The sequence below is a fragment of the Ruditapes philippinarum genome, unplaced genomic scaffold (assembly GCF_026571515.1).
Source record: "Ruditapes philippinarum isolate M1 unplaced genomic scaffold, ASM2657151v2 ctg7340_1_1_1_1, whole genome shotgun sequence".
In the NCBI taxonomy this organism is placed as follows: Eukaryota; Metazoa; Mollusca; class Bivalvia; order Venerida; family Veneridae; genus Ruditapes; species Ruditapes philippinarum.
The window spans coordinates 1-24,711 of NW_026857402.1; the positions used below are offsets into that span (position 1 = coordinate 1).

Consider the following 24,711-nt stretch of genomic DNA (forward strand, 5'->3'; position numbering starts at 1 on the left):
AGTTACGCCCCTTTTATAATGTACACCATTTGTAACGAAAAATCGAAACCAAAAGTGGGGAAAAAACGGTAAGCCAAAACTGTTAAAAGTCTGTTTATTATACGTACATGTAGCCATTGGATGATTATACAATAGTAATATCATACGATTTAACTTAATTTAGACACTTTATGATGACATAACACCGTGCATTCATCTTTGATAAAGGTAATATTTAGCCGTATTGCTAGACTGGTGTTTGGACTTTACACCTCCTGGACGTTTCGGCCCTGGACGTTTCACCCTGAAAACACTGGTATTTTCGACACCTTTTTTAAATTTGATAAATATATGAAATAAATACCATTATGGGTTATAATATTAAATATAATATACCACATACTTGCAAGCAATTACATTCATGTTATAAAGAAGATTTTTTGTCATAAATATAGTGAAATTTCCCTTGGAAAATAATTATAAATATGATATATTATATGAGTTCTGAAAAAATTATCAGCTATAAGTCTACATGTATATATTTATTCTTTTTTTTTTGTTATCCAAAAATTAAAAATACCATAACAGATAATGATAAGAACAATTAGAAGTGTGAAAGAATTTTGAATAAAGCATTATAAACACAGGTTAATTAATTACTAAATTAGCACCTTTAGAAGTGTGTAACTTAGAGTTCACTGTAATAAAATTTGTGAAAATTTAATTGATTTGTGAGATCAAAGTACCTAAACTATTGCGTGCTTTTTCAAATTGTGAATTTTAGTGAAAAGAGTTGACATTCCCAAATAGTCACTTCAGTGAAAACAGTGAAAAAACAAATGTTGCTAGTTCTGGCTTCCATAACTTTATATGTCGCTTTTATTTTGATGTTGTGGGACAGTAAAGTTATGGGTCAACCCTATTTGCAAAAGCTACCAGAATTTTCGCCGTTCATGTGCAGTACATAAAAACCTATTAAAATCAACCTTATTAATAAAATTTGGCTCAAATAAAAAAAAACATTTGATAAACAAATCAATTTTCAATCAATTCATGTTCTGTTTTTAAATGAATCTATAATCAATGACATTGTGTACCCAACTATTTAATTATTAATAGGGAAATATGTAGAGAATGTTTACCAATATGGAGTTTGCTTTCAAATGAAATCTCACGGGACTTGAAGTTTTGGGAATTCTAGCATCTACATGTATTTTTAGTAACGGACCATACACTATTTTTGGTAAGTGTATAATTTTAAATAAAAACAAACAAATAAGTCATGAATCATCACTCAAAAAAATATAAATACAACATGTTTTTGGTACAATGTCTGTTATTGAAGAAATACACAGTTATTAATTATTGCAAAGCCATGCAAAAAATTTCAATTAAAAATAGCATTTTGGGTCACAGGTCAGGGTCACCAAATGTCATGCAAATGTATCTGAACCTAAATTCTCGCTAGTCACGAAGGCAGTAATTGTGGCGAAGTTTATGAAATGTGAACCCACTGATAAACTTTGAGGCATTATTTCATCAATCTAACGTTCTGTGTTCAAAAATATAGACTGAAGAGTCCCAAATATATCTTACTACCCGTATTAAAATAGTTTTTGTCTAGATCACGAAATTTTATTGAATTACAGCATGACATGAATATGTCATGGTTCTGGTTGACTTTTGATACGGGATTGGCTTCAACGAACAGGTCTAGCAGTACTATAAAACCTGTTCGCTGAAGTCTCTTTAGCTACCGTATTGCAAGCGCACGCGATTCACAAAACTGACAGTGAGAAAAAAAGTTTGTAAAATGGGTTAAACTGTTCAGTAATACAAACTATGATGAGCAAACATGATGTCATCTAGCAACTTTCAATAATTACCGAAAAGAGATTTTTTTCAGCTTTTTAGTTGAAATTTCCTTTTTAATAAATATCACTGATCTATAAATTATTGTCCATAGAAATATCTTAACTTAATCCTATTTACTATAATGTGCTTATGCTTATATTTTTTAGCTGCTTTACTTCCTTTAATACATATACTATTGTATGTCGGAAAATAGCTCATGAGCTAGTGTTTTCTGTTTAATTGTATCCAACGTAAAATAAATTTTCTTGTATCTTGTATCTAAATTACGATGAATCAGATTGAGACTTTTTATTTAAAATTTAGCTCAATGCATTTTCATAATAAAAGAACTGCCATGAATCATCACAGCTTTACATCAACTGCTAAAAAATGTTAAAATTTCATTATATTTTGTAAAGTCTTCTTCTAGAACATTACTCATAGGAGCAGTAGTCCAGCAGGGGCACTGCTAATTTCCTTGAGCAAGAAATTTACCTGCCATTGCTTCACTTCACCCAGGTGTAAATGGGTACCTGCGAGGGTGGTATAATTCCGTTGCGCCAAATTGTCAGCTGCACTAAGCGAAGTTAAAAGACTCCCCAGGGAGATTGATAGATAGATACCAGTAGCCCGATGACCAGGGGTAATAGCTGTAAAGTCGGTGAACGTGCGTAAGCATGAAACTTAGACTATAAAATGCAATTACTTACTTTTTACTTTACTCGTTAGTTAGCATTTTCATTAATGTATGTTTTTAATTACTTAGAAAATCTTGTACAGCTAATCTCTACTGTGTGTAGTTGTACATGACTCATGTACGGTAAGACAAAAAAAATTAGATGAAACCGCGTTTGAATTTGAAGCTTTTTCGTATATTATTTAGGTCAAATCAGCTTAAATATCGCATTTTCTGATAAACGTAATGCATTTGATGGCTTGTAAATTGACTGTAAATTATGCACAAAATTCGTACTTGTACATGTGTGCGGATAATTAAGATAAAAGACGTACAACAGAAATTTAAAAAATTTAACAATAAGGCAAAACTCATTACAAATTACAATGACGTTTGCCATAACCACTTTTCAGCTATTTCTTGCCTACCAGAAGTTATATAACATAAAAATCTTTGTGTGAAAGTATGTCCCAGTGAATCACTTGGTTTTATTTACATAGACAAGTCGAAACATTAAAGACAATCAAATTAATCAATTGGCATGTGCGTCTAAACAAGTCCTCAAAATATTTCCACTAATTAGTCTTGTAAAAAAGACGATACATGTGATTTTTTTTTCGATGATCAAGTGGGAGATTTTTCTTCAAAAAAAAAGGGAGATTTTAGAATTTGCAATAAACAAAGAAAGAAGTTCTGACATCAAAAAGAGGGAGATTTCTTTAATTTGTGAAAATACCCCTTATTTTAAGAAAAATCTTTGAAAATATGACTGAAGAAAGTGGGAGTCTCCCCCTAAAAGTGGGAGAGTTCACATGTATGAAAGACATCAAGATATTTTCGAAACCAGTGAACAGCTTCATATTTTTTTTATTTGTCTATCTCGGTTCATTTTGATTTAGTAAAAATTAAATCTCACAGTCTTTATATTGTCTAGTATTTGCTAAGAGAGACTGGATAAGACTGGATTGGCCATGTTAATTTTATTAAAAGTTATCACAAAAATTGATTTTTTCACGATGATGCCCATAACATGTCTGCCGAAGATATACTTTACAATACAAATTCAAAAAAAATCACTGGAAAGTGTTCAGAGAACATTTGATTTATTGCAGCAGCTGCTAATCTGCTCTTAATAATGTACAGGAATTAACCATCTAGATAATGTTTATCCAAGGTTTAGACATTGAATTTTTGAGGGCCAAATTGGCGCTGAAATATCAGCCTTAACTTGGCCCCATTCCCTTCTTTAAAAAGTATATATTTTTAACCAGGTTTTCCAAAGGAAAAAACTGGTTATTAGATTGAGGTATGTCGGCGGGCGGGCGGATGGGCGGGCGGGCGTAAACAATTTCTTCTGTGCGCAACTCCTCCTACATTTCTCAACGGTTTTTGACCAAACTTTCACAGAAGCTTTGTCATCAAGTGCCCTGGCGCATATTGTCAGGGTTTTGCGATTAGATAATATTTGACCTAATTATGGCCCTTCGTTTTTTTCCTTATATAAAATATATAGTGAACAATTTCTTCTGTGCGCAACTCCTCCTACATTTCTCAACGGATTTTGACTAAACTTTCTCAGAAGCTTTGTCATCAAGTGCCCTGACACATATTGCCAGGGTTTTGCAATTGGTATATATTTGACCTAATTATGGCCCTTTGTTTTTTTTCCTTATATAGAATATATAGTGAACAATTTCTTCTGTGCGCAACTCCTCCTACATTTCTCAACGGATTTTGACCAAACTTTCTTAAAAGCTTTGTTATCAAGTGCCTGGCACATATTGTCGGGGATTTGTGATTGGATAATATTTGACCGCATTATGGCCCTTTGTTTATTTTTTCCTTATACAGAATATATAGAGAAAAATTTCTTCTGTGCTCAACTCCTCCTACATTTCTCAACGGATTTTGACCAAACTTTCTTCGAAGCTTTGTTATCAAGTGCCTGGCACATATTGTCGGGGTTTTGTGATTGGATAATATTTGACCGAATTATGGCCCTTTGTATATTTTTTCCTTATACAGAATATATAGTGAACAATTTCTACAGTGTGCGACTTCTCCTACATTTCTCAATGGATTTTGACCAAACTTTCACAGAAGCTTTGTCATCAAGTGCCCTGGCGCTCACTAAATTCCCATGTTTCTTCCAAGACATCATTCAAGTATTTTTTTAAAATTGTGAACATACTTTTCTTGATATCGCACAAAACACCACACGCCAATATTGTTGACAAAAGAAAATGACAAGAGACGCAAAAATGCAAAAATTAAGCAAAAATAAAGTACTGTTTACCTTTCTAAAACATTTGGGAAAAAAAGGCGAATAGACAACATAAAATTTCTCAATCATTTTTGTTTGAGGAATATTAAAAAAGCCATAATTCCTCCTAAAAGTTCAATCAAAAACAAATGCCGTTCATGACAAAGCTTCTGTGAAATATTTTGCTGAAAACCTGGTTGCATCGCATTGCGATGTTCCTTGTCTTACTATTTCTTAAAAAACTTGCCTTCAGTAAAAAAAAAAAAAATTATATGTACCTTTTGCAGTCTGTGTTGCCCATTTAGGCTAGATATTGTATTCAGCTTGATGTAAGGTTTTGTTAGAAAGTTTATTTTTAGAATGCTATTTTTAGAACGTTTATTTTTAGAATATTTATTTTTAGAAATGGTGAAATTGATCAATATATCTCATATCCCAAATTAAGTCATAATTTTACAGGTAAGAACAGTAAGATAGGACATGGCAGACAATGGGGACAACCCTTCATATGACTTTAGTCACAAATACAGGGGATATGCTATAATCATAGTAAATGAAAATTTCTATGACAAAAAAAAAGAACTTCCACTACCAAAAAATAAAAGATATGGGTCATCTGTAGATTTGAAGAATATGAAAGATATGTTTAGAGCGCTAGACTTTCGTGTGAAAGCTTACAAAGATCTGACAGGTGATGCTATGAAACAAAAAATTAAAAAAGGTAAGATACTAGATGTCTTTCAGGTAGTCCTAATGCAATGCTTTCCCACAAAAAATTTCTAAATTCTAACATCGGCCAATATTCATTTGTCATTTGCAGAATGTTTTTTTTTTTCATTCAGTCATTTTAAATATTTATAACCAGAATATAGTACATAGAAGTACATAGAAGTAAAGGATGAGTAATTGTAATATAAAGATATTGGCAGATGTTAGAATTTTTTGGCAGGAAAGCATTACAATAGTTAATGGATATTTTTATTAATTTATAGCTGGGAGTAAGTCTAAAGGTCATGACTTCTAGCAAGAGAAATGTTTTGCTTTTCTGAGATATTTATAAAATGATAAAAGGTCATGAACTCTAGCAAGAGAGATGTGAGCTTTGCAGGGATATTTATGAAACAATATGAAGACATTTTAAGGCAGGCGATTATGATCACTTTTATGTATATATGGATGATTTTAAATCGTAAATGTTTTTTATGTTTTAGAAATGGGAAATGCTTAATTATATGAAAGTATTTAAAAAAATAACTCTTCCTGGCATCTTAAAATTTAATACAGCTATGTAATACAGTAAATACCTAATTTTTTGTCAAGTAAAATTCTTTTATTGTTTAATCAATTATTGCACTACCACCTTTGTATCTTAACATTAGACACATCTGCACATTGTTTTTCATTTGACATGCTGAAATATGACCTTGACTCCCGAATTCACTATTATGGCAAAGTTCAATTGTATTGAAACAAAACAAAAAAAACTGATTTTGTTTTTTCAGCAAGTCAAAATGAAGAGTTTAATAAGAATTCAGATTGTTTTGTACTGGTGATTAGTTCCCATGGTGAAGAATTGGAGGAAAAAAAGTTACAAAACATGGACAAGAATGCAAGAGTTTGGCGTCATAGTGTTCTTGGTTCAGATAACTACAAAGTCTACATAGATACAGATGTGATATCATTGTTCCAGGATGATAAAGAAACAGGACTAACCAACAAGCCTAAGCTGTTTTTTATACAGGTATGTTTACCCTTAAAGGCCCATTATGCCTAAGAAATTCTTTTTTTTCTCTCTCTCAAAAGCTTTTTTTATGCTCCCCGAAAAATTTGGGGGGAGCTTAAAGTCGGCGCCTTGTCCGTCTGTCTGTCCGTCCGTTGTCTTGTCCGGAGCATAACTTGAAAACCCATGGAGATAATTTGTTGAAACTTCATACACTGGTAGAGGGCATTGAGGGGGAGTGCAGTGTCAAAGAACCATAACTCTATTTTGCCCGGTTTTTGAATTATCTCCCCTTATAGAAAAATCTTGTCCGGGGCATAACTCTAAAACTATAAGAGATATCAACATGAAACTTTGTAGGTGAATAGATCTCAATGGGTAGATGTGCAGTGCATAAGAACAATAACTCTTTTTGTCCTAATTTTGGAGTTATTGCCCTTTATTAATTTTAACTTTTTTGAACTTTGTCCGGAACATAACTCTAAAACTATAAGAGATATCAAGATGAAACATTGTAGGTAGATAGATCTCATTGAGTAGAGGTGCAGTGCAAAAGAACCATAACTCTGTTAAGCCTCATTTTTGAATTATCTCCCCTTATAGAAAAATCTTGTCTGGGGCATAACTCTAAAACTATAAGAGATATCAACATGAAACTTTGTAGGTGAATAGATCTCAATGGGTAGATGTGCAGTGCATAAGAACAATAACTCTTTTTGTCCTAATTTGGAGTTATTGCCCTTTGTTAATTTTAACACTTTAAACTTTGTCCGGAACATAACTCTAAAACTATAAGAGATATCAAGATGAAATATTGTAGGTAGATAGATCTCATTGAGTAGAGGTGCAGTGCAAAAGAACCATAACTCTGTTAAGCCTCATTTTTGAATTATCTCCCCTTTTAGAAAAATCTTGTCCAGGTCATAGCTGTAAAACTATAAGAGATATCAACATGAAACTTTATAGGTAGATATATCTCAATGGGTAGATGTGCAGTGCACAAGAATCATAACTCTGCCTTGCCTAATTCTGAAGTTATTGCCCTTTGTTTATTTTTACTTTTTGAAGTTGTCCGGGACATAACTCGGAAATCATAAGAGATATCATCAAGAAACTTTGTAGGTTGATAGATCACATTGATTAGAAGTGCAGTGCAAAGAACAGTAACTCTGCCTTGCCTTATTTTGCACTTTGAACTTTTTCCAGGGACATAACTCTAAAACTACATGAGGTGTACTTTCCTGTGTCCAAAACCTATTCGGGGAGCAACACCCGGCTCAAACCGGGCTCTTGTTTTTAATAGTTTCCAAAAAGACTCATTGGCCAATAACCTGAACTATCTTTTGCATATGCTTTTTTTTTTTTGACAATAAGTACAGTTACAGTGAATTAGAATTTTGTATATAAGTAAAAACAAATTATTTTGCTTACATTTTGCTACTTTAATGACTTTTATGACAAATGATTTCACTTTTAATACTATTTTCTTCAGGTAACAAGCATCTAACATTCTCTATAAGCATTGTTTAAACTTTACATTATACAAGTTATATTTGCTCTTTCTAAAAAAGTAAAATTTTATTATGTCTTAGACATAATGTGGTTTTAAAGTGGATTGGTCTACTGTGGGCACAGTTTTATAAGTATTTCAAATATTCAGTTAACAAAACATACTTAACCCTTTACCCACTTAACCTTTAACTCACTAAACTTTCAACCCATTTAACTTTTAACCCACTGAATTTTAAATGGATTTGCCGCCTTTGAACTTAAAATAGTCCATTCAAAGTTTATGGTATTTCAGTATCAAAAATACAAAAACTGAGTTATTTAAAGTAAAGAGCCTGGTTGTACTGGCTGGTCTGGCTCTATATGTAATATGATGGCAAAGGCTAATCATTTTACGTTCCAGCAGGTTAAAAGGATGTTCTGGCAGGTTAAAAGTACTTTTCAGGAGATAAAAGAGACGTTAATGCAGGTTAAAGCCTAAAGGGATGTTTTCGGCTTGTTAAATGGACATTCCAGCATGTTAAAGGGACATTCTGGCAGTTTAAAGGGACATTCTAATAGGTGAAAGGTAGCGTTCAAGTAGGTAACAGTAGGTAACAAGGACATTCCAACAGGTTCAAGGGAGGTTCCAGCAGGTAAAATGGACCTTCCAGCATGTTAAAGCTACATTAGGTTAAACAGATATTCAAGCTGGTTAAAGGGACATTTCAACAGGTTAAAGGGACATTCCTGCAGGTTAAAGGGAGCTTCAAGCAGGTTTAAGGGGATATTCCAGCAGGTTAAAGGAACATTCCAGCAGGTTAAAGGGACTTTCCAGCAAGTTAAAAGGATGTTCAAGCATGTTAAAGGGATGTTCCTGCAAGTAAAAGCATGTTCCAGCGGGTTAAAGGGATGTTCTAGCAGGTTAAAGGAACATTCAAGCAGGTTAAAGGGACTTCCCAGCAAGTAAAAAGGATATTCAAGCATGTTAAAGGGATGTTCCTGCAGGTAAAAGCATGTTCCAGCAGGTTATAGGGATGTTCTAGCAGGTTAAAGGAACATTCAAGCAGGTTAAAGGAACATTCCAGCAGGTTAAAGGGACTTTCCAGCAAGTTAAAAGGATGTTCAAGCATGTTATAGGGATGTTCCTGCAGGTAAAAGCATGTTCCAGCAGGTTAAAGGGATGTTCTAGCAGGTTAAAGGAACATTCAAGCAGGTTAAAGGAACATTCCAGCAGGTTAAAGGGACTTTCCAGCAAGTTGAAAGGATGTTCAAGCATGTTAAAGAGACGTCCTGCAGGTAAAAGCATGTTCCAGCAGGTTAAAGGGATGTTATAGCAGGTTAAAAGAACAATCAAACAGGTTTAAGGGACTTTCCAGCAAGTTAAAAGGATGTTCAAGCATGTTAAAGAGATGTTCCTGCAGGTTAAAAGGTGTTCCAACAGTTTAAAGGAACATTCCAGCAAGTTAATGGGACATTCAAGCAGGTTAAAGAGACATTCCAGCAGGTTAAAGAGACATTCCAACAGGTTAAAGGGACTTTCCTGCATGTTAAAAGGATGTTCCAGCAGGTTAAAGGGACATTCGAGCAGGTTTAAGGGACTTTCCTGCAGGTTAAAAGATGTTCCAGCTGGTTAATATGACATTCCAGCAGGTTAATGGGACATTCCAACAGGTTTAAGGGACTTTCTAGCAAGTTAAAAGGATGTTCCAGCAGGTTTCAAGGGATGTTCCAGCAAGTTAAAGGGACGTTCCAGCAGGTTAAAGGGACGTTCTGGCAGGTTTAAGGGACATTCCAGCAGGTTAAAGGGACATTCGAGCAGGTTAAAGGGATATTCTGGCAGGTTAAAGGGACGTTCCAGCAGGTTAAAGGGGCGTTCCAGCAAGTTAAAGGGACGTTCCAGCAGGTTAAAGGGACGTTCTGGCAGGTTAAAGGGACATTCGAGCAGGTTAAAGGGCCCTCCGCCAGGCTAAATGGACAATAAACAAAGTTTGGAGAATGATTAAGATAGTTATAAGGAAAAAATATTTTCAAAAATCTTATTATCATTGTAGGCATGTAGGTCAAGGCATGGTAATAAAGAAAAGCGTTTTGACTTCGGACAAGTTGTTATAGTTGCTAAAGAGAAACGGTCAAATGTACAGCCGAGTGATGCCGGTGATCACATAGATAACATTGTGTTAGACAGTCTGGATGGTGATGGAATAGACAATATTTACTCAGACTTAACTGAGGGTGAGTACTGTATTAAAGGGGCAGATTAAGGGGTGGTGAAATTGGGATGTGGCGGGAGTTGGTGGTGGTTGTGCAGTGTAAAACCTATATGTGCTTCCCGTAAAATTTTGACAAGGATAATTAAAAGAATTTATAGCAAATGTCACAGGACAATATATGATGGATTGTTTTACAGAAACCAAAGGGGTGATATTTTTATATATATATATCCCCCCCCCCATCCACCAACACTCGGCCCATCCTGAAATATACTTGCATAAAATTCTGCATTGATCAGCCACTGTTATTATTTAGAATCAGACTGTTTAAGTAAATGGTAAGAATATTAATTCTGGTTAGAAGTTTGAAATTGTGTTACAACAGTTATACATTTTCATGTTCTTATCTAAACTTGTATACATATATTAACATTAAAATACAGTCAAACCTGTGCTATAGACCACTTATGAATAAAAACCACCCTGTAAATAAAGGCCACTCTTCTGACAATCCTTCATTGATTAAAATGAACGAAGTAACCTCCAAATAAAGACCACTTGTCTGTAAAGGCCATGTTTGGTCTCTCCTTTGGATTAACTTTGTGCACTGTTTTGATTGTATGTGTAAAGAAATTGACAGGCATTCTAAGACAAACCAGTACTAGTTGACTGTCCAAGAACACTTGAGTCTTATGTAACTTGGTAACTGTGCATGTGAAGGATATTTTTGATATCAATCACTATTTCAATTTCTCACTGTATGTCCTGTAAGGGTTTGGGCAAGGGAGAGCTGGGTAAGTAACATAAGTTTGTGTGTGATAAAAATTTGAAGATATTTTTTACTTTTTTTGAGCCTGCTTCTTGGCACCAACCAAGGGCTCGAACACAATAACTTGTTTTAGAGGCATGCACCAGCTATTGAAAATAGTATATTATTATCCCAATCCACGGGGAAAAAATTTCATTTGAAAGTTACAAACTGAAAATATTGAATTACAAATTCTAAAATTTTTGAAAAGAAAAGGTTTTTTCACTGTAATGGTGCATAATTTTTTGAAGATGCCATCCCAGATGGTGATTCTTTGCATTCATTTAATCACTGCAAAATTTCAGTCATGCATCTTTCTCAATTTTTAACAAAACATCGCTGAAATTACCAATGCCATGGTATGGCTCATATCCCCAAAATCCTGAATAAAAAAAATCCTTGTCTGTTTTTCAGATGCTGATCATGATGAATGGAATGAAGCAGAGGAGACGTATGATGATGTCATTACTGTAGACTCAGATGAAGATATCTCTGATGCCAAAGGTAGCCCTGATTCTGGCATGATGCCAAGATCACCTTCTCCACTTTCCCAGCAACAGCAGCAGCAGCTCCAACAACAACAGCTGCAACAACAACAACAGCAGCAGCTTCAACAACTTCAGCAACAACAGCAGCAGCTGCAGCAACAACAACAACTTCAGCAACAACCACAGCAGCCACAGGAAGTAAATCTTTTGGCACCAAATCTTCCAGAAAGAGGTGACAAACCAATTGGTCAGATAATTGATATAGCAGGAGGTAATGAGAATCAGGCACAGGGATCTGGTAACCATGGTAGTGGGGATCAGGCAGATGCAGGCCACTCGGCAGACACAGGTGTGATCCCTATGACACCATATGATGTAATTCCTATCAACTGCCCGCAGGACTGTCTCATTGTTTACCCTTCAGTGTCAGGTATTATTTCTTAAAGCAGTTTGTCTTTTTGTAAAATATATCAAAGGCTATTCAAAAGTTTTTTTCTGTGGAGAGGTTGGCACTTATTTTGGGATGCATGGAAACAAGTCAGTACTTGTATTGAACAATTGTTGTGGGTGCTGGAAAAAATGTGCCAGTAGATTTTTTAATAAACTTGAAGGTGATTTTTAACCAGGTTTTCCGAAGGAAAAAACTGGTTATTAGATTGAGGTATGTCCGCGGGCGGACGGGCGGGCGTAAACAATTTCTTCTGTGCGCAACTCCTTCTACATTTCTCAACGGATTTTGACCAAACTATCACAGAAGCTTTGTCATTAAGGGCCCTGGCGCATATTGTCGGGGTTTTGCGATTGGATAATATTTGACCTAATTATGGCCCTTTGTTTTTTTTCCTTATATAGAATATATAGTGAACAATTTCTTCTGTGCGCAACTCCTCCTACATTTCTCTACGGATTTGGACCAAACTTTCACAGAAGCTTTGTCATCAAGTGCCCTGGAACATATTGTCGGTGTTTTGTGATTGTGATTGTGATAATATTTGACCTAATTATGGCCCTTTGTTTTTTTTCCTTATAAAGAATATATAGTGAACAATTTCTTCTGTGCTGAACTCCTCCTACATTTCTCAACGGATTTTGACCAAACTTTCACAGAAGCTTTGTTATCAAGTGCCCTGGCACATATTGTCGGTGTTTTGTGATTGGATAATATTTGACCTAATTATGGCCCTTTGTTTTTTTTCCTTATACAGAATATATAGTGAACAATTTCTACCGTGCGCAACTTCTCCTACATTTCTCAACGGATTTTGACCAAACTTTCACAGAAGCTTTGTTATCAAGTGCCCTGGCGCATATTGTCAGGGTTTTGTGATTGGATAATATTTGACCTAATTATGGCCCTTTGTTTTTTTCCTTGTACAGAATTATCAATATATAGTGAACAAATTCTTCTGTGCTGAACTCGTCCTACATTTCTCAACAAATTTTGTTCAAACTTTCACAGAAGCTTTGTCATCAAGTGCCCTGGCGCATATTGTCGGGGTTTTGTGATTGGATAATTTTTGACCTAATTATGGCCCTTTGTTTTTTTCCTTATAAAGAATATATAGTGAACACTTCTTCTATGGCAATTCCTCTTACATTATTCATGTTTTACATTGCACATAGTTACATTGTTTGCTGCTTGTATTTGTATTTCAAATACAACATATTTATCTACAATGGTGATAATTGAAAACCTGGTTTCGTGGCATTGCCATGTTTCTTGTTAATGAGTTTTGACAATACTTTTCACAAACAATACCTATACATTGTCTGAATATCCTGAAATTTTCATTTTTTATATCAAAGGTAACAATGTGATGATAAAAATGAGCCACGCCATGACAAAACTTCCATAGTGCGTTTGCGACCAGCATGGATCCAGACCAGCCTGTGCATCCACGCAGTCTGATCAGGATCCATGCTGTTAGCTTACAAACCCTATTACAAGTTGAGAAACTAATAGCGAACAGCATGGATCCTGATCAGACTGCATGGATGCGCAGGCTGGTCTGGATCCATTCTGGTCGCAAACGCACTATGTTGGTTTTGTCATGGCGTGGCTCAAATAATAAATTCTGTTGCACATTGCTTAATACATATAGGTACATAACTTCATTTACACTACGAGATTTGTTTTTTTTATATTATTAAAACTATAAAATGGGTATAATAATTTAAAATTTTTGAAGATTAATTTTATTCAATTGCGGGCATCTTTATTTAACTGCTTTCTTTCAAAACCTGGACCTCTGCTTGTGACCTGTTCTTGGTTAAAGGGACCTAAATTTGTGCATAATAATGTGCCAAAAGTGTTGAACATTTGAAAATTATAATCATCTTTGGTGACAATTGACCTTATTTATATTGACATTGAATATGCCGGCAAGATGTTAACACTTTTCATATCATCATTCTGTCCAAGGGGACTTAACTGTCCATACACACATTTTCATATTTTTATCTGACCTTTGATCTTTAAGAGTGACATTGATCTTGACCTCAGGGACTTGAATTTTGCAAGCCACACTACATCACAATAGTCTACATTTGTGACAAGTAATATTTAATAATATATTAATATCCCTTATTGTATGTAGAATTTTTGCACCAGAAAAGAGTTTTTCTTTGATCTTCAAATGTGACCTTGACGTTTGACCTAGATCCTGGTTTTTGGGTGTGATGCAGCATCTTATGAGGATGGAGTTTTTGTCAAGGCATACTTTCGTTTATCAATGCACAAATATTTACTTCAGACTAAAATGGAAGTCATCTGTATGCTGACTACAGGCCTGCCATGGGTGATCCCATTATATATTATATGACCTTTAAAAAACCTCAAAGACAACTGGCATATTGAAAATAGCTCGCAAACAAAAACAAACAGTTTATGTCATTCAACCCAAATTACAAAAAAAACTAGGATCATCTTTATTTTTTTTATAGTTTTTATTTTAAAAAAATCCTTGATATTCCTGTTTAATAAATGGATGATAATGAATGAGTGGCGAGCATAATATTGTTTTTTTCAATGACTTCAATAAATTTAGAATTTAATCTATCCAATATCGTATTCTATTTATCACATAATATAAATAAGAAGGTAAGCAGTTACTGTTAAAAAGAATCATTTTTCAATGACATGCCTTTAGTGTAATACTAACATTAGCACACTTTAACGCTTTTTTTATATATAATGCAAATGACGTCACACGAAAGTGTTATTACACTAGTGTAATATCCTTTTTATATGCCCGAAAGAATTTCGGGCATATTATGTTAAAACCTCCTGGCGTCTGTCTGTCCGTCAGTCCGTTAGCAATTTGGTTTCCGGAGCATAACTTAAGTTTCATTTGACCCACAATATTCAAACTTCATAGGATGATTGTCCATATTGGGTAGACCCCTATTCATTTTGGGGTCACAAGGGAAAGGTCAAGGTCATTATGACCTTAAAACTGAAAACAGTTTCCGGAGCATAACTTAAATCCCATTTGGCCCACAGTGTTCAAACTTCATAGGATGATTGTCCATATTGGGTAGAAGACCCCAATTGATTTTGAGGTCACAAGGTCAAAGGTCAAGGTCACTATGACCTTAAAACAAGAAACAGTTTCCGGAGCATTACTTAAGTCCCATTTTGCCCACAGTGTTCAAACTTCATAGGATGATTGTCCATATTGGGGAAAAGACCCCTATTGATTTTGGGGTCACAAGGTCAAAGGTCAAGGTCACTATCACCTTAAAACAGTTTCTGGAGCATAACTTAAGTTCCATTTGGCCCACAGTGTTCAATCTTCATAGGATGATTGTCTATATTAGGTAGAAGACCCCTTGTGATTTTGAGGAGAAAATTATAATTGGGAAGAGGCCTTTTTTCGGAGTCTGTTATATAAGAAGGAAAATAATTAACTTGTTAATGAACTACATGTCAATATATCAATTTTTAAATTTTCAGGAGCAGTTGCATTTAGGCGTCCAGATATAGGGTCAAGGCTATTACACTGTATGAATAAAAAAGAGAATCTGAAGAAACTAGTAAGGGGCTGCGACTTGTTGCAATACCTGACACTGGTATCTGGGGATATGGCGGGACAAGAGATAAGTTTTGACCCATGGAAGTCGGGTTACGATGGGGCGTATGCTGTGGAATTACAGAAGAACATGCCTTTTAAAGTCACAACTGTGGTTTCACACAGGTTGAAGAAACAAGTCATGTTTGAAGCGAAGACAAAGAATTCACCAATGGCATATCTGAGGATGATGTTTGAGAAGTTGTTCCTTTAAACTGCAGGATCATTTTGGATATCGGACCCTAATGAAAATAAATGCAATCTGCTTTATTGTTAATTTCTCAAATCATGACGTCACAAGTGAAAGATAATCTCTTATATAGCAAAAATGTATTTTTTAAAGAAGATATACAAAAACTGTCAAAAGAAGTCAAGGCCAGTGTTACGTTTTTTTTTTATATGTTCATGTGTACCAAATAGGTATTAGGGTTAAAACTTTGTTATCCTGAAATGCTATACTGAATCTCTGCAAATTATATTTTATAATAGTTTAAAAAACGTATTAAAGATATTGTCAAAATGTAAATTGTTTTGCATAGTTTTTCTCAACATAAACACTTAGTTGCTTGCTTTTCTTTTACAAACAATGTTATGAAAAAATAAAAAAAAAAAAAAAAAAAAAACAAACCAAAAACAAAAAGTGATAATAGATTGTTAGTGACAAGAATAATTGTTGTAAATTTTTTTACGAGTTTTAAAACACATATTAATACTCTGAACAATTTTGAAATATGATTTTTGTCTTAAAGGCCTATTATGCACTTTAAATACTTTTATTTTTATTTTTTAAAAACTTTTTTTGTGTGTCTTGTTGTTGTTTCCAAAAAAGATTCCCATTGACTAATTATGTGAACCAACTTTTGCTTCAGTTGTTGTGTTTGGCAATTAGTTAAGTTATAGTGATTTGGTATTTTGTCTGGAAGTCAAATTACCACTTTGTTTACATTTTGCTACATTTATGACAAATAATACCACTTTCTGAATAAGTTTTCTTTGGATAATAAGCATATAATATATGCTTTAAAACCATTATTTAAATTTTATATTACTCGGGTATGCATTTTCTAAAGAAGAAAAATGTATTTGTTTCAGGTGTGTAAAGTGCCTTTAAAGTTATAAGAAATTATAAAATATAAAATATTTAAGACACATTAAATCATTATGGACACATTTGTTCAAGAAGAATCATTGTTACATTTGTCCTATAAAGAAGTTACATTTATTCATGCCAAAAGTTTTAAAGTTGTTTTCACCTTACTTTTAAAGACAGAAAATTGATAAATCGAGGGACCTGTTTAAGACAGTTTGGACTGAAACCCATGTGAAAATGCATTTATTACGAACTTTGCTCAATTTTTACATTTTTTTTAAAGGGGAAAAATCAGTATATGACTAGTTTTATAATTATGATTACCAGAGTTTCTTCCCTTAGTTTCTATTAGCACCATTTGCTTTTGATTTTGACTATAACTGCAAAAGAACTGTTGATAATGTTATTATTTGAGTGAATCTTAGAATATTAATCTGAAAGAAATTAATGTTTGTTTTATACATATGTGTGAGTGTATTTTTATAACATTGCAAAAAAATATACCAAAAAATTGTTTGTGACATTTGAGTTATATAATGGCTTTGTCTATTGTGTATTGTGATGTTTGTGAAAGAATAAAGCTTCTCCTTCTGCAACATATATGGTATAATTATATATAACATTATATGAGCCGCGTCACGACAAAACCAACATAATGAGTTTGCGACCAGCATGGATCCAGACCAGCCTGCGCATCTTCGCAGTCTGATCAGGATCCATGCTGTTTGCTTATCAACTCTATTACAAGTGGGGAAAATGACAACGAACAGCATGGATCCTGATCAGACTGCGCGTATGTGCAGGCTGGTCTGGATCCATGCTGGTCGCAAACCCACTATGTTGGGTTTTGTCATGAGGCGGCTCATATATATTTACATTTTCTTAATTTCTGCGTCTGCCTGGGATAAAAATGTACATGTATTCTATTATTATTCTAAATAATAACAAAGATGGTAGTACTTAACTTGCGTGCATATTGTGGAGCCTAGTTGGACCACCGTAAATGGAATAGGAAATTACCCTTCAGACAGAACGTTGCTGACAAATATCTTATGGGGTTATAACCGGTAGGGGACTATTGTATTGCTTGCAATACTATGATAATTGCTTGTTGAACTTGATGCCTAAATTAGTATTGTATTCGCCCGTGGCTGGCATGATTTAATTTTTTTCAACTCATTCAATAAATTATAGTATTGAACATTACACTCATTCAATATCACCTTTTTATCTCACTGAAATTGCTTTGAAAATGTATTGTAATCAAATAATTTTGTATGCAATCAAATAATGCAATAAAACAAACATAATATTATGTAATTACATGTATACAAGAATTTTTACTTGTTTGTTTTTTCTTCATATTATTTAATACATGTAAGACGGTATATACACTAAATCACTGAACCCTGTCTTGTGAGCTTTTGTGTTCAATGTGTACCCTGCCTTGTGTCTATGAGTTCAATGTGTACCCTGTCTTGTGAGTCTATGTGTTCAATGTGTACCCTGTCTTGTGAGTCTATGTGTTCAATGTGTACCCTGTCTTGTGAGCCTATGTGTTCAATTTGTACCCTGTCTTGTGAGCCTATGTGTTCAATGTGTACCCTGTCTTGTGAATCTATGTGTTCAATGTGTACCCTGTCTTGTGAGTCTATGTGTTCAATGTGTACCCTGTCTTGTGAGTCTATGTGTTCAATGTGTACCCTGTCTTGTGAGTCTATGTGTTCAATGTGTACCCTGTCTTGTGATTCTTTGTGTTCAATGTGTACCCTGTCTTGCGAGTCTATGTGTTCCATGTATACCATGTCTTTTGAGCCTATGTGTTTCAATGTGTACCCTGTCTTGTGAGCCTATGTGTTCAATGTGTACCCTGTCTTGTGAGCTTTTGTGCACAATGTGTACCCTGTCTTGTGAGCCTGTGTTTCATGTGTACCCTGTCTTGTGAGCTTTTGTGTTCAATGTGTACCCTGTCTTGTGAGCCTATGTGTTCAATTTGTACCCTGTCTTGTGAGCCTATGTGCTCAATGTGTACCCTGTCTTGTGAATCTATGTGTTCCATGTATACCATGTCTTTTGAGCCTATGTGTTCAATGTGTACCCTGTCCTGTGAGCCTATGTGTTCAATGTGTACCCTGTCTTGTGAGCTTTTCTGCACAATATGTACCCTGTCTTGTGAGCCAATGTTTGTCTTGTGATTACAAGCATATGTTTTTGCCGATTACTATGCCTATAACTTGAACATTTTTGCGATAACAGGAAGAAGACTTGTTTTTATACCCGTTTATTTTATCATGAATGCTTAATAGGGATAACCCCTTTGGGAAATTAAAAATATTTTGGGGTTTTTTTAGGGTTAAAATGAGGGTACAAAAAAAACTTTTACAAAATAAAAAGCTTTTTTAAAAAAAATTTTTTTGAGGTTTTTAAATTTTTCTAAATTGTGACCAGTTTGCTGCAACAAAAGTAAAACTATATTTGACATTTTTTGCCCAAGGGTTTATTCCTTAAAAACCAAAATTGCCCAACTTTATTGGAGTAAAGTATCTTGGTTAAAAACATATAATTTTAATTTTAAAAATGGGACAAATCTTTTGGGGGAAATTTGGGACTGTGTTTCCCTTTTTTTTCCATCCGAAAGGGGCAAAAATGGCGGGCCAATTAAAAACTTAATTTTTTTGCCCAATTTAAATTAATCCTTTTTCCGAAGTAAAAACAAAATGGGGAGATAAAGAAAAAAATACTTGTATAAGTCAATTGGCGTCGGATTCTTTTATGACAAATAAAATATCAATTCAGTACATAGAAATTCAATAATAATAATAATAAGTGATAAGCCATCAACATGCTCTTTAACTGTTGTATAAACATTATAAAACTCATTTTTGCCATCTGTAAAGAAGGAAAAAATTATTTGTTTCTGAGTCATAATGTGCCTTTAAAGGATTTCAATACATCATCAAAATACATAAACTGAATCCCTGACAGTCTAAAAGCTTGTCAGACTGGTTGCAAAGGCTATTCACTTCTTGTTCCAGCAGATTAGAGTGTTTAATAAGGGACACTTCCATATAAATAATTATCTTTTTTTGTCTTAAAAAAACAACAAAAACAGCCATGTATTAAGTCTATGACTCATTGAATATACAGTTACACCCCAGTAGTTGAAGCATTGGTTACTCATGTTGACATTCATGGTTGTGAACATTCATGGGTGTGGACATTCATGGCTGTGAACATTCATGGATGTGAACATTCATGGATGTGAACATTCATGGCTGTGAACATCCATAGGTGTGAACATTCATGGCTGTGAACATTCATGGTTGTGGACATTCATGGCTGTGAACATTCATGGATGTGAACATTCATGGATGTGGACATTCATGGGTCTGAACATTCATGGATGTAAACATTCATGGGTGTGGACATTCATGGCTGTGAACATTCATGGATGTGGACATTCATTGGTGTGAACATTCATGGATGTGAACATTCATGGATGTGGACATTCATGGCTGTGAACATTCATGGCTGTGAACATCCTTGGGTGTGAACATTCATGGCTGTGAACATTAATGGGTGTGGATATTCATGGGTGTGGACATTAATGTGTGTGAACACCCATGGGTGTGAACATCCTTGGGTGTGAACATTCATGGGTGTGGACATTCATGGGTGTGAACATTCATGGGTGTGGACATTTATGGGTGTGGACATTCATGGTGTGAACATTCATGGGTATGAACATTCATGGGTGTGAATATTCATGGATGTGAACATTCATGGGTTTGGACATTCATGGTTATGGAAAATTCATTGGTGTGAACATTCATGGGAATGGACATTCATTGGTGTGGACATTCATGGGTGTGAACATTCATGGGTATGGACATTCATGGGAGTGGCCATTCATGGGTTTGGACATTCATGGGTGTGAACATTCATGGGAATGGACAGTCATAGGTGTGAACATTTATGGGTGTGGATATTCATGGGTGTGAAAATTGATATAAAATATTTTTATTCTCCCTTAAGAGAGAGAAATTTTTTCTTTGGGAAGGATTGATACTGTTGTTGTAAAAAAAAGGTTTTAATCCCCGCCCCGAGGTTACCCCCCTGTAACTAAAATTATACCCCAAAAATAAAAGTTGCCCAAATTTTCGCATTTTACCAAAAAAAACCAAATAATGGAAAAAAAGCCCTAATTTGAGGGTGATATAATTTGCCTATCCCGAATTTTCCCTTTTCCCCAAAGGGGGTTTGAACCCTTAACCCTTTCAGCTGTCGAGGGTCATTTGACTGAACTGTTCAGCTACTGAGGGTCATTTGACATAACTGTTAAGCGTAAATCGAAGGTAAGCATTATGACGGGGCTTGTTATAACGAGGTTGCATGCATTGCATTACAATATAGAGAAAGAAAATATTTGAAACTTTCATTTGGTTGATATAGTTTTGAAACCTTTCTTTACCTCTTTTCCATTCCAGATTTTTCTTCCTGACAAAGAAACTTAAACTTCCGGACAACAGAATATTACTGCTTTAGCACTGGTGACCTTGACCTTTAACCCTGCAGATCAAAATGGATGACTCAGAGGAATATGACATGAATCACCATTTTAGAGGTCATGCTATTATCATTGCAAATGAAAAGTTTAGGGGGAAGATGTCAAATCGTGCTGGCGCAAGGCAAGATGCTTTTAAATCCCAAAACTTATTTCAAAATCTTTGGAAAATTTTTGAGTTAAAAAAACATTTAAAAGGGATTTTGGTGGGACCCCATATAAAAGGGTATTAAATTTAAAAAAATTATTTTTTTCCCTTTTTTCTTCCCCCTAGTCCCCGTTTAACCCCCTTTTTTGCCCCAAAAAAGAAAAAAACCCCAATTTTTTTTTTTCAAAACCCTTTCTTCTTTTAAAACTTTTAATTTAAAAAATTCATTAAAAATGTTAAAAAAAAAAAAAATTTTTTTGGGGAATATTTTTTAATAAATTATTTTTGTAAAAAATTTAAAAACCCTTTTTTAACCCCCTTTAAAAATTTTTTTTACAGTTAAATTAACAAACCCCATGGGGATCTGACGTTATATCATTCAAACCCCTTTTATTTTTTAAAAAGGGGTCTGCCAAAATTTTTGGCTTCCAAAAAAGAATTTGCATCCCGATTTGTAATCCCAAAGTGAGCTTGGGTTTGGGTCCCCTTGGGGGGGGGCGTTATTTTTGGTTTTTCTTTCATGAAAATATTGCTTTTCAGACATTGGGTTTAAGATCACCCTTTCCCCCAACTGCTTTAAATTTAAAACGTGGGAAAAAATTTGGTCACTTGCAGAAAAATTGGTTATTACTGGTTAGTTATCTAGGAAAGCTGGTTACATGGACTGACTGCCGAGATGTGACCAAAAAGTTGATAAAATTGGAAGAAAAACTAAAGAAATTATGCTAAAGAAAAATATCATCTACTTAATTCTTAAATTTTATCCAATTTTGTCATGATCAAAAGAACTGCTTGGGATCTGACCTGACATTTTCTTCTTCTATGATGCTTAGGGCCCCTTCACAATTCAAAATTGCACTTTTTTTTTCACAAAGCGAAATTTTTACCAATTTTCAAAAAAAGAAAAACACCCAAAAAAAAAAACGGGAAACCCCTTTTCTTCGAAAATTGTTTACTTTTTTGGTTAAAAATTTTTTTGGTTTAATTTTCAAACAAAACCCCAAAATAAATTTTAAATTGGGGTTAAAAATGGGTGTTTAACCCCCTTTTTAAAGTAAACCAAACTCAAAAGCGAATTTTTTTTCCCCAAGGGGGCAAAATTTTTATAATTCCCCAGTTTTTTTATTTTAAAAACATTTTTTTCAAAAATTTTTAAAAATTTTTAAAACATAATGGGAAAAAGTTATTCACTTTTTCACAAAATTTTAAGACAAAATTCGCGCCCCTTTTTCACCAAATGAACGGGCCATTGCCCCCTTTACGAAATTTTCGAAACCTTTTTTAGTTTTCCTGTTACTAAACAGGGAGGAAAAAAACAAAAGTGGGTTTCAATTCTGATGCCTAAACCCCCTTATTTTGCCCCAAAGGGGGAAAAAACATGTATCTCACATAACTTTGTTGATGTCGGTCATATATGTACCTCTACCTATTTTGCAACCATTTAAACACAAATAGCCATTTTGATAATACAAATGAATAATACCAGAAGAAATCACTTCGGAGATTATTGTCCCCCGCCTTTTCCAAGAAAAAAGGGGGATAATTTAGTAATAGGCTCCGTCTGTCCGTCCGTCCGTCAAACTTTCTTGTCAAGTCCATAACTTTTTCATTTATCAAAGAAATCTAAAATAACTTGGCACAAATGTTTGTTTTAATAAGAAGAAGTGTCATGCGCATCAACCAGACCCCTACCTCCAGGGTCAAGGTCGCACTTGCTCATTCAAGGTCAACATTGTCTATTTGATGGTATATGTCGTGTCCGGTCCATAACTTTCTTATCTTTGAAGGGATTTTGTAAATACACGCCACAATTGTTCACAATAATGAGACGATGTGTCATGCGCAACAACTGGTCACCTACCTCCAAGGTCAAGGTCCCACTTGGAGGTCAAAGATTAACATAGTCTATTACAGGGTATTATTTTGTGTCCAGTCCATAACTTTTTCATTTATCAAAGGAATCTGAAATAACTTGGCACAAATGTTTGTTATAATAAGAAGAAGTGTCATGTGCATCAACCAGACCCCTACCTCCAGGGTCAAGGTCGCACTTGCTCATTCAAGGTCAACATTGTCTATTTGATGGTATATGTTGTGTTCGGTCCATAACTGTCTTATCTTTGAAGGGATTTTGTAAATACATGCCACAATTGTTCACAATAATGAGACGATGGGTCATGCGCAACAACTAGTCACCTACCTCTAAGGTCAAGGTCACACTTGGAGGTCAAATGTTAACATAGTCTATTACAGGGTATATTTTTGTCCGGTCCATAACTTTTTCATTTATCAAAGGAATCTGAAATAACTTGGCACAAATGTTTGTTATAATAAGAAGAAGTGTCATGCACATCAACCAGACCCCTACCTCCAGGGTCAAGGTCGCACTTGCTCATTCAAGGTCAACATTGTCTATTTGATGGTATATTTCGTGTCCGATCCATAACTGTCTTATCTTTGAAGGGATTTTGTAAATACTTGCCACAATTGTTCACAATAATGAGACAATGTGTCATGCGCAACAACTGGTCACCTACCTCCAAGGTCAAGGTCCCACTTGGAGGTCAAAGATTAACATAGTCTATTACAGGGTATATTTTGTGTCCAGTCCATAACTTTTTCATTTATCAAAGGAATCTGAAATAACTTGACACAAATGTTTGTTATAATAAGATGATGTGTCATGCACATCAACCAGACCCCTACCTCCAGGGTCAAGGTCGCACTTGCTTATTCAAGGTCAGCATTGTCTATTTGATGGTATATGTCGTGTCCGGTCCATAACTTTCTTATCTTTGAAGGGAATTTGTAAATACTTGCCACAATTGTTCACAATAATGAGACTATTGTGTCATGCGCAACAACCTGTTTCCTACCCCCAAGGTCAAGGTCCCACTTGGAGGTCAAAGTATAACATAGTCTATTACAGGGTATATTTTGTGTCCAGTCCATAACTTTTTCATTTATCAAAGAAATCTAAAATAACTTGGCACAAATGTTTGTTATAATAAGATGATGTGTCATGCTCAACAACCAGACCCCTACCTCCAGGGTCAAGGTCGCACTTGCTCATTCAAGGTCAACATTGTCTATTTGATGGTAAATGTCGTGTCCTGTCCATAACTTTTTTATCTTTGAAGGGAATTTGTAAATACTTGCCACAATTGTTTACAATAATGAGACGCTGTGTCATGCGCAACAACCGGTCACCTACCTCCAAGGTCAAGGTCACACTTGGAGGTCAAAGATTAACATAGTCTTTTACAGGGTATATTTTGTGTCCAGTCCATAACTTTTTCATAGATCAAAGGATTTTGTAAATACTTGCCACAAATAGTCACTATAATAAG

At 34.7% G+C, this 24,711-nt stretch overlaps 1 protein-coding gene across 6 annotated transcripts; it reads left to right on the top strand.

Moving 5' to 3' along the window:
• The first annotated feature begins 6 nt into the window (after positions 1–6).
• On the top strand, positions 7–17,988 carry LOC132749601 (probable WRKY transcription factor protein 1). 6 transcript variants are annotated; one of them, XM_060739426.1, is made up of 7 exons: positions 7–68; positions 5,232–5,493; positions 6,275–6,513; positions 10,035–10,215; positions 11,416–11,612; positions 11,652–11,919; positions 15,445–17,988. In XM_060739426.1, exons 2-7 carry the CDS (start codon positions 5,253–5,255, stop codon positions 15,771–15,773), a joined length of 1,455 nt encoding a protein of 484 aa, XP_060595409.1. In that variant the 5' UTR covers positions 7–68; positions 5,232–5,252; the 3' UTR covers positions 15,774–17,988. The 6 variants fall into 6 exon arrangements, with proteins under 6 accessions (XP_060595409.1, XP_060595410.1, XP_060595404.1 ...); XM_060739427.1 differs by having other exon boundaries at positions 11,416–11,609; positions 11,649–11,919; XM_060739421.1 differs by having other exon boundaries at positions 11,416–11,919.
• The last annotated feature ends 6,723 nt before the right edge of the window (positions 17,989–24,711 follow it).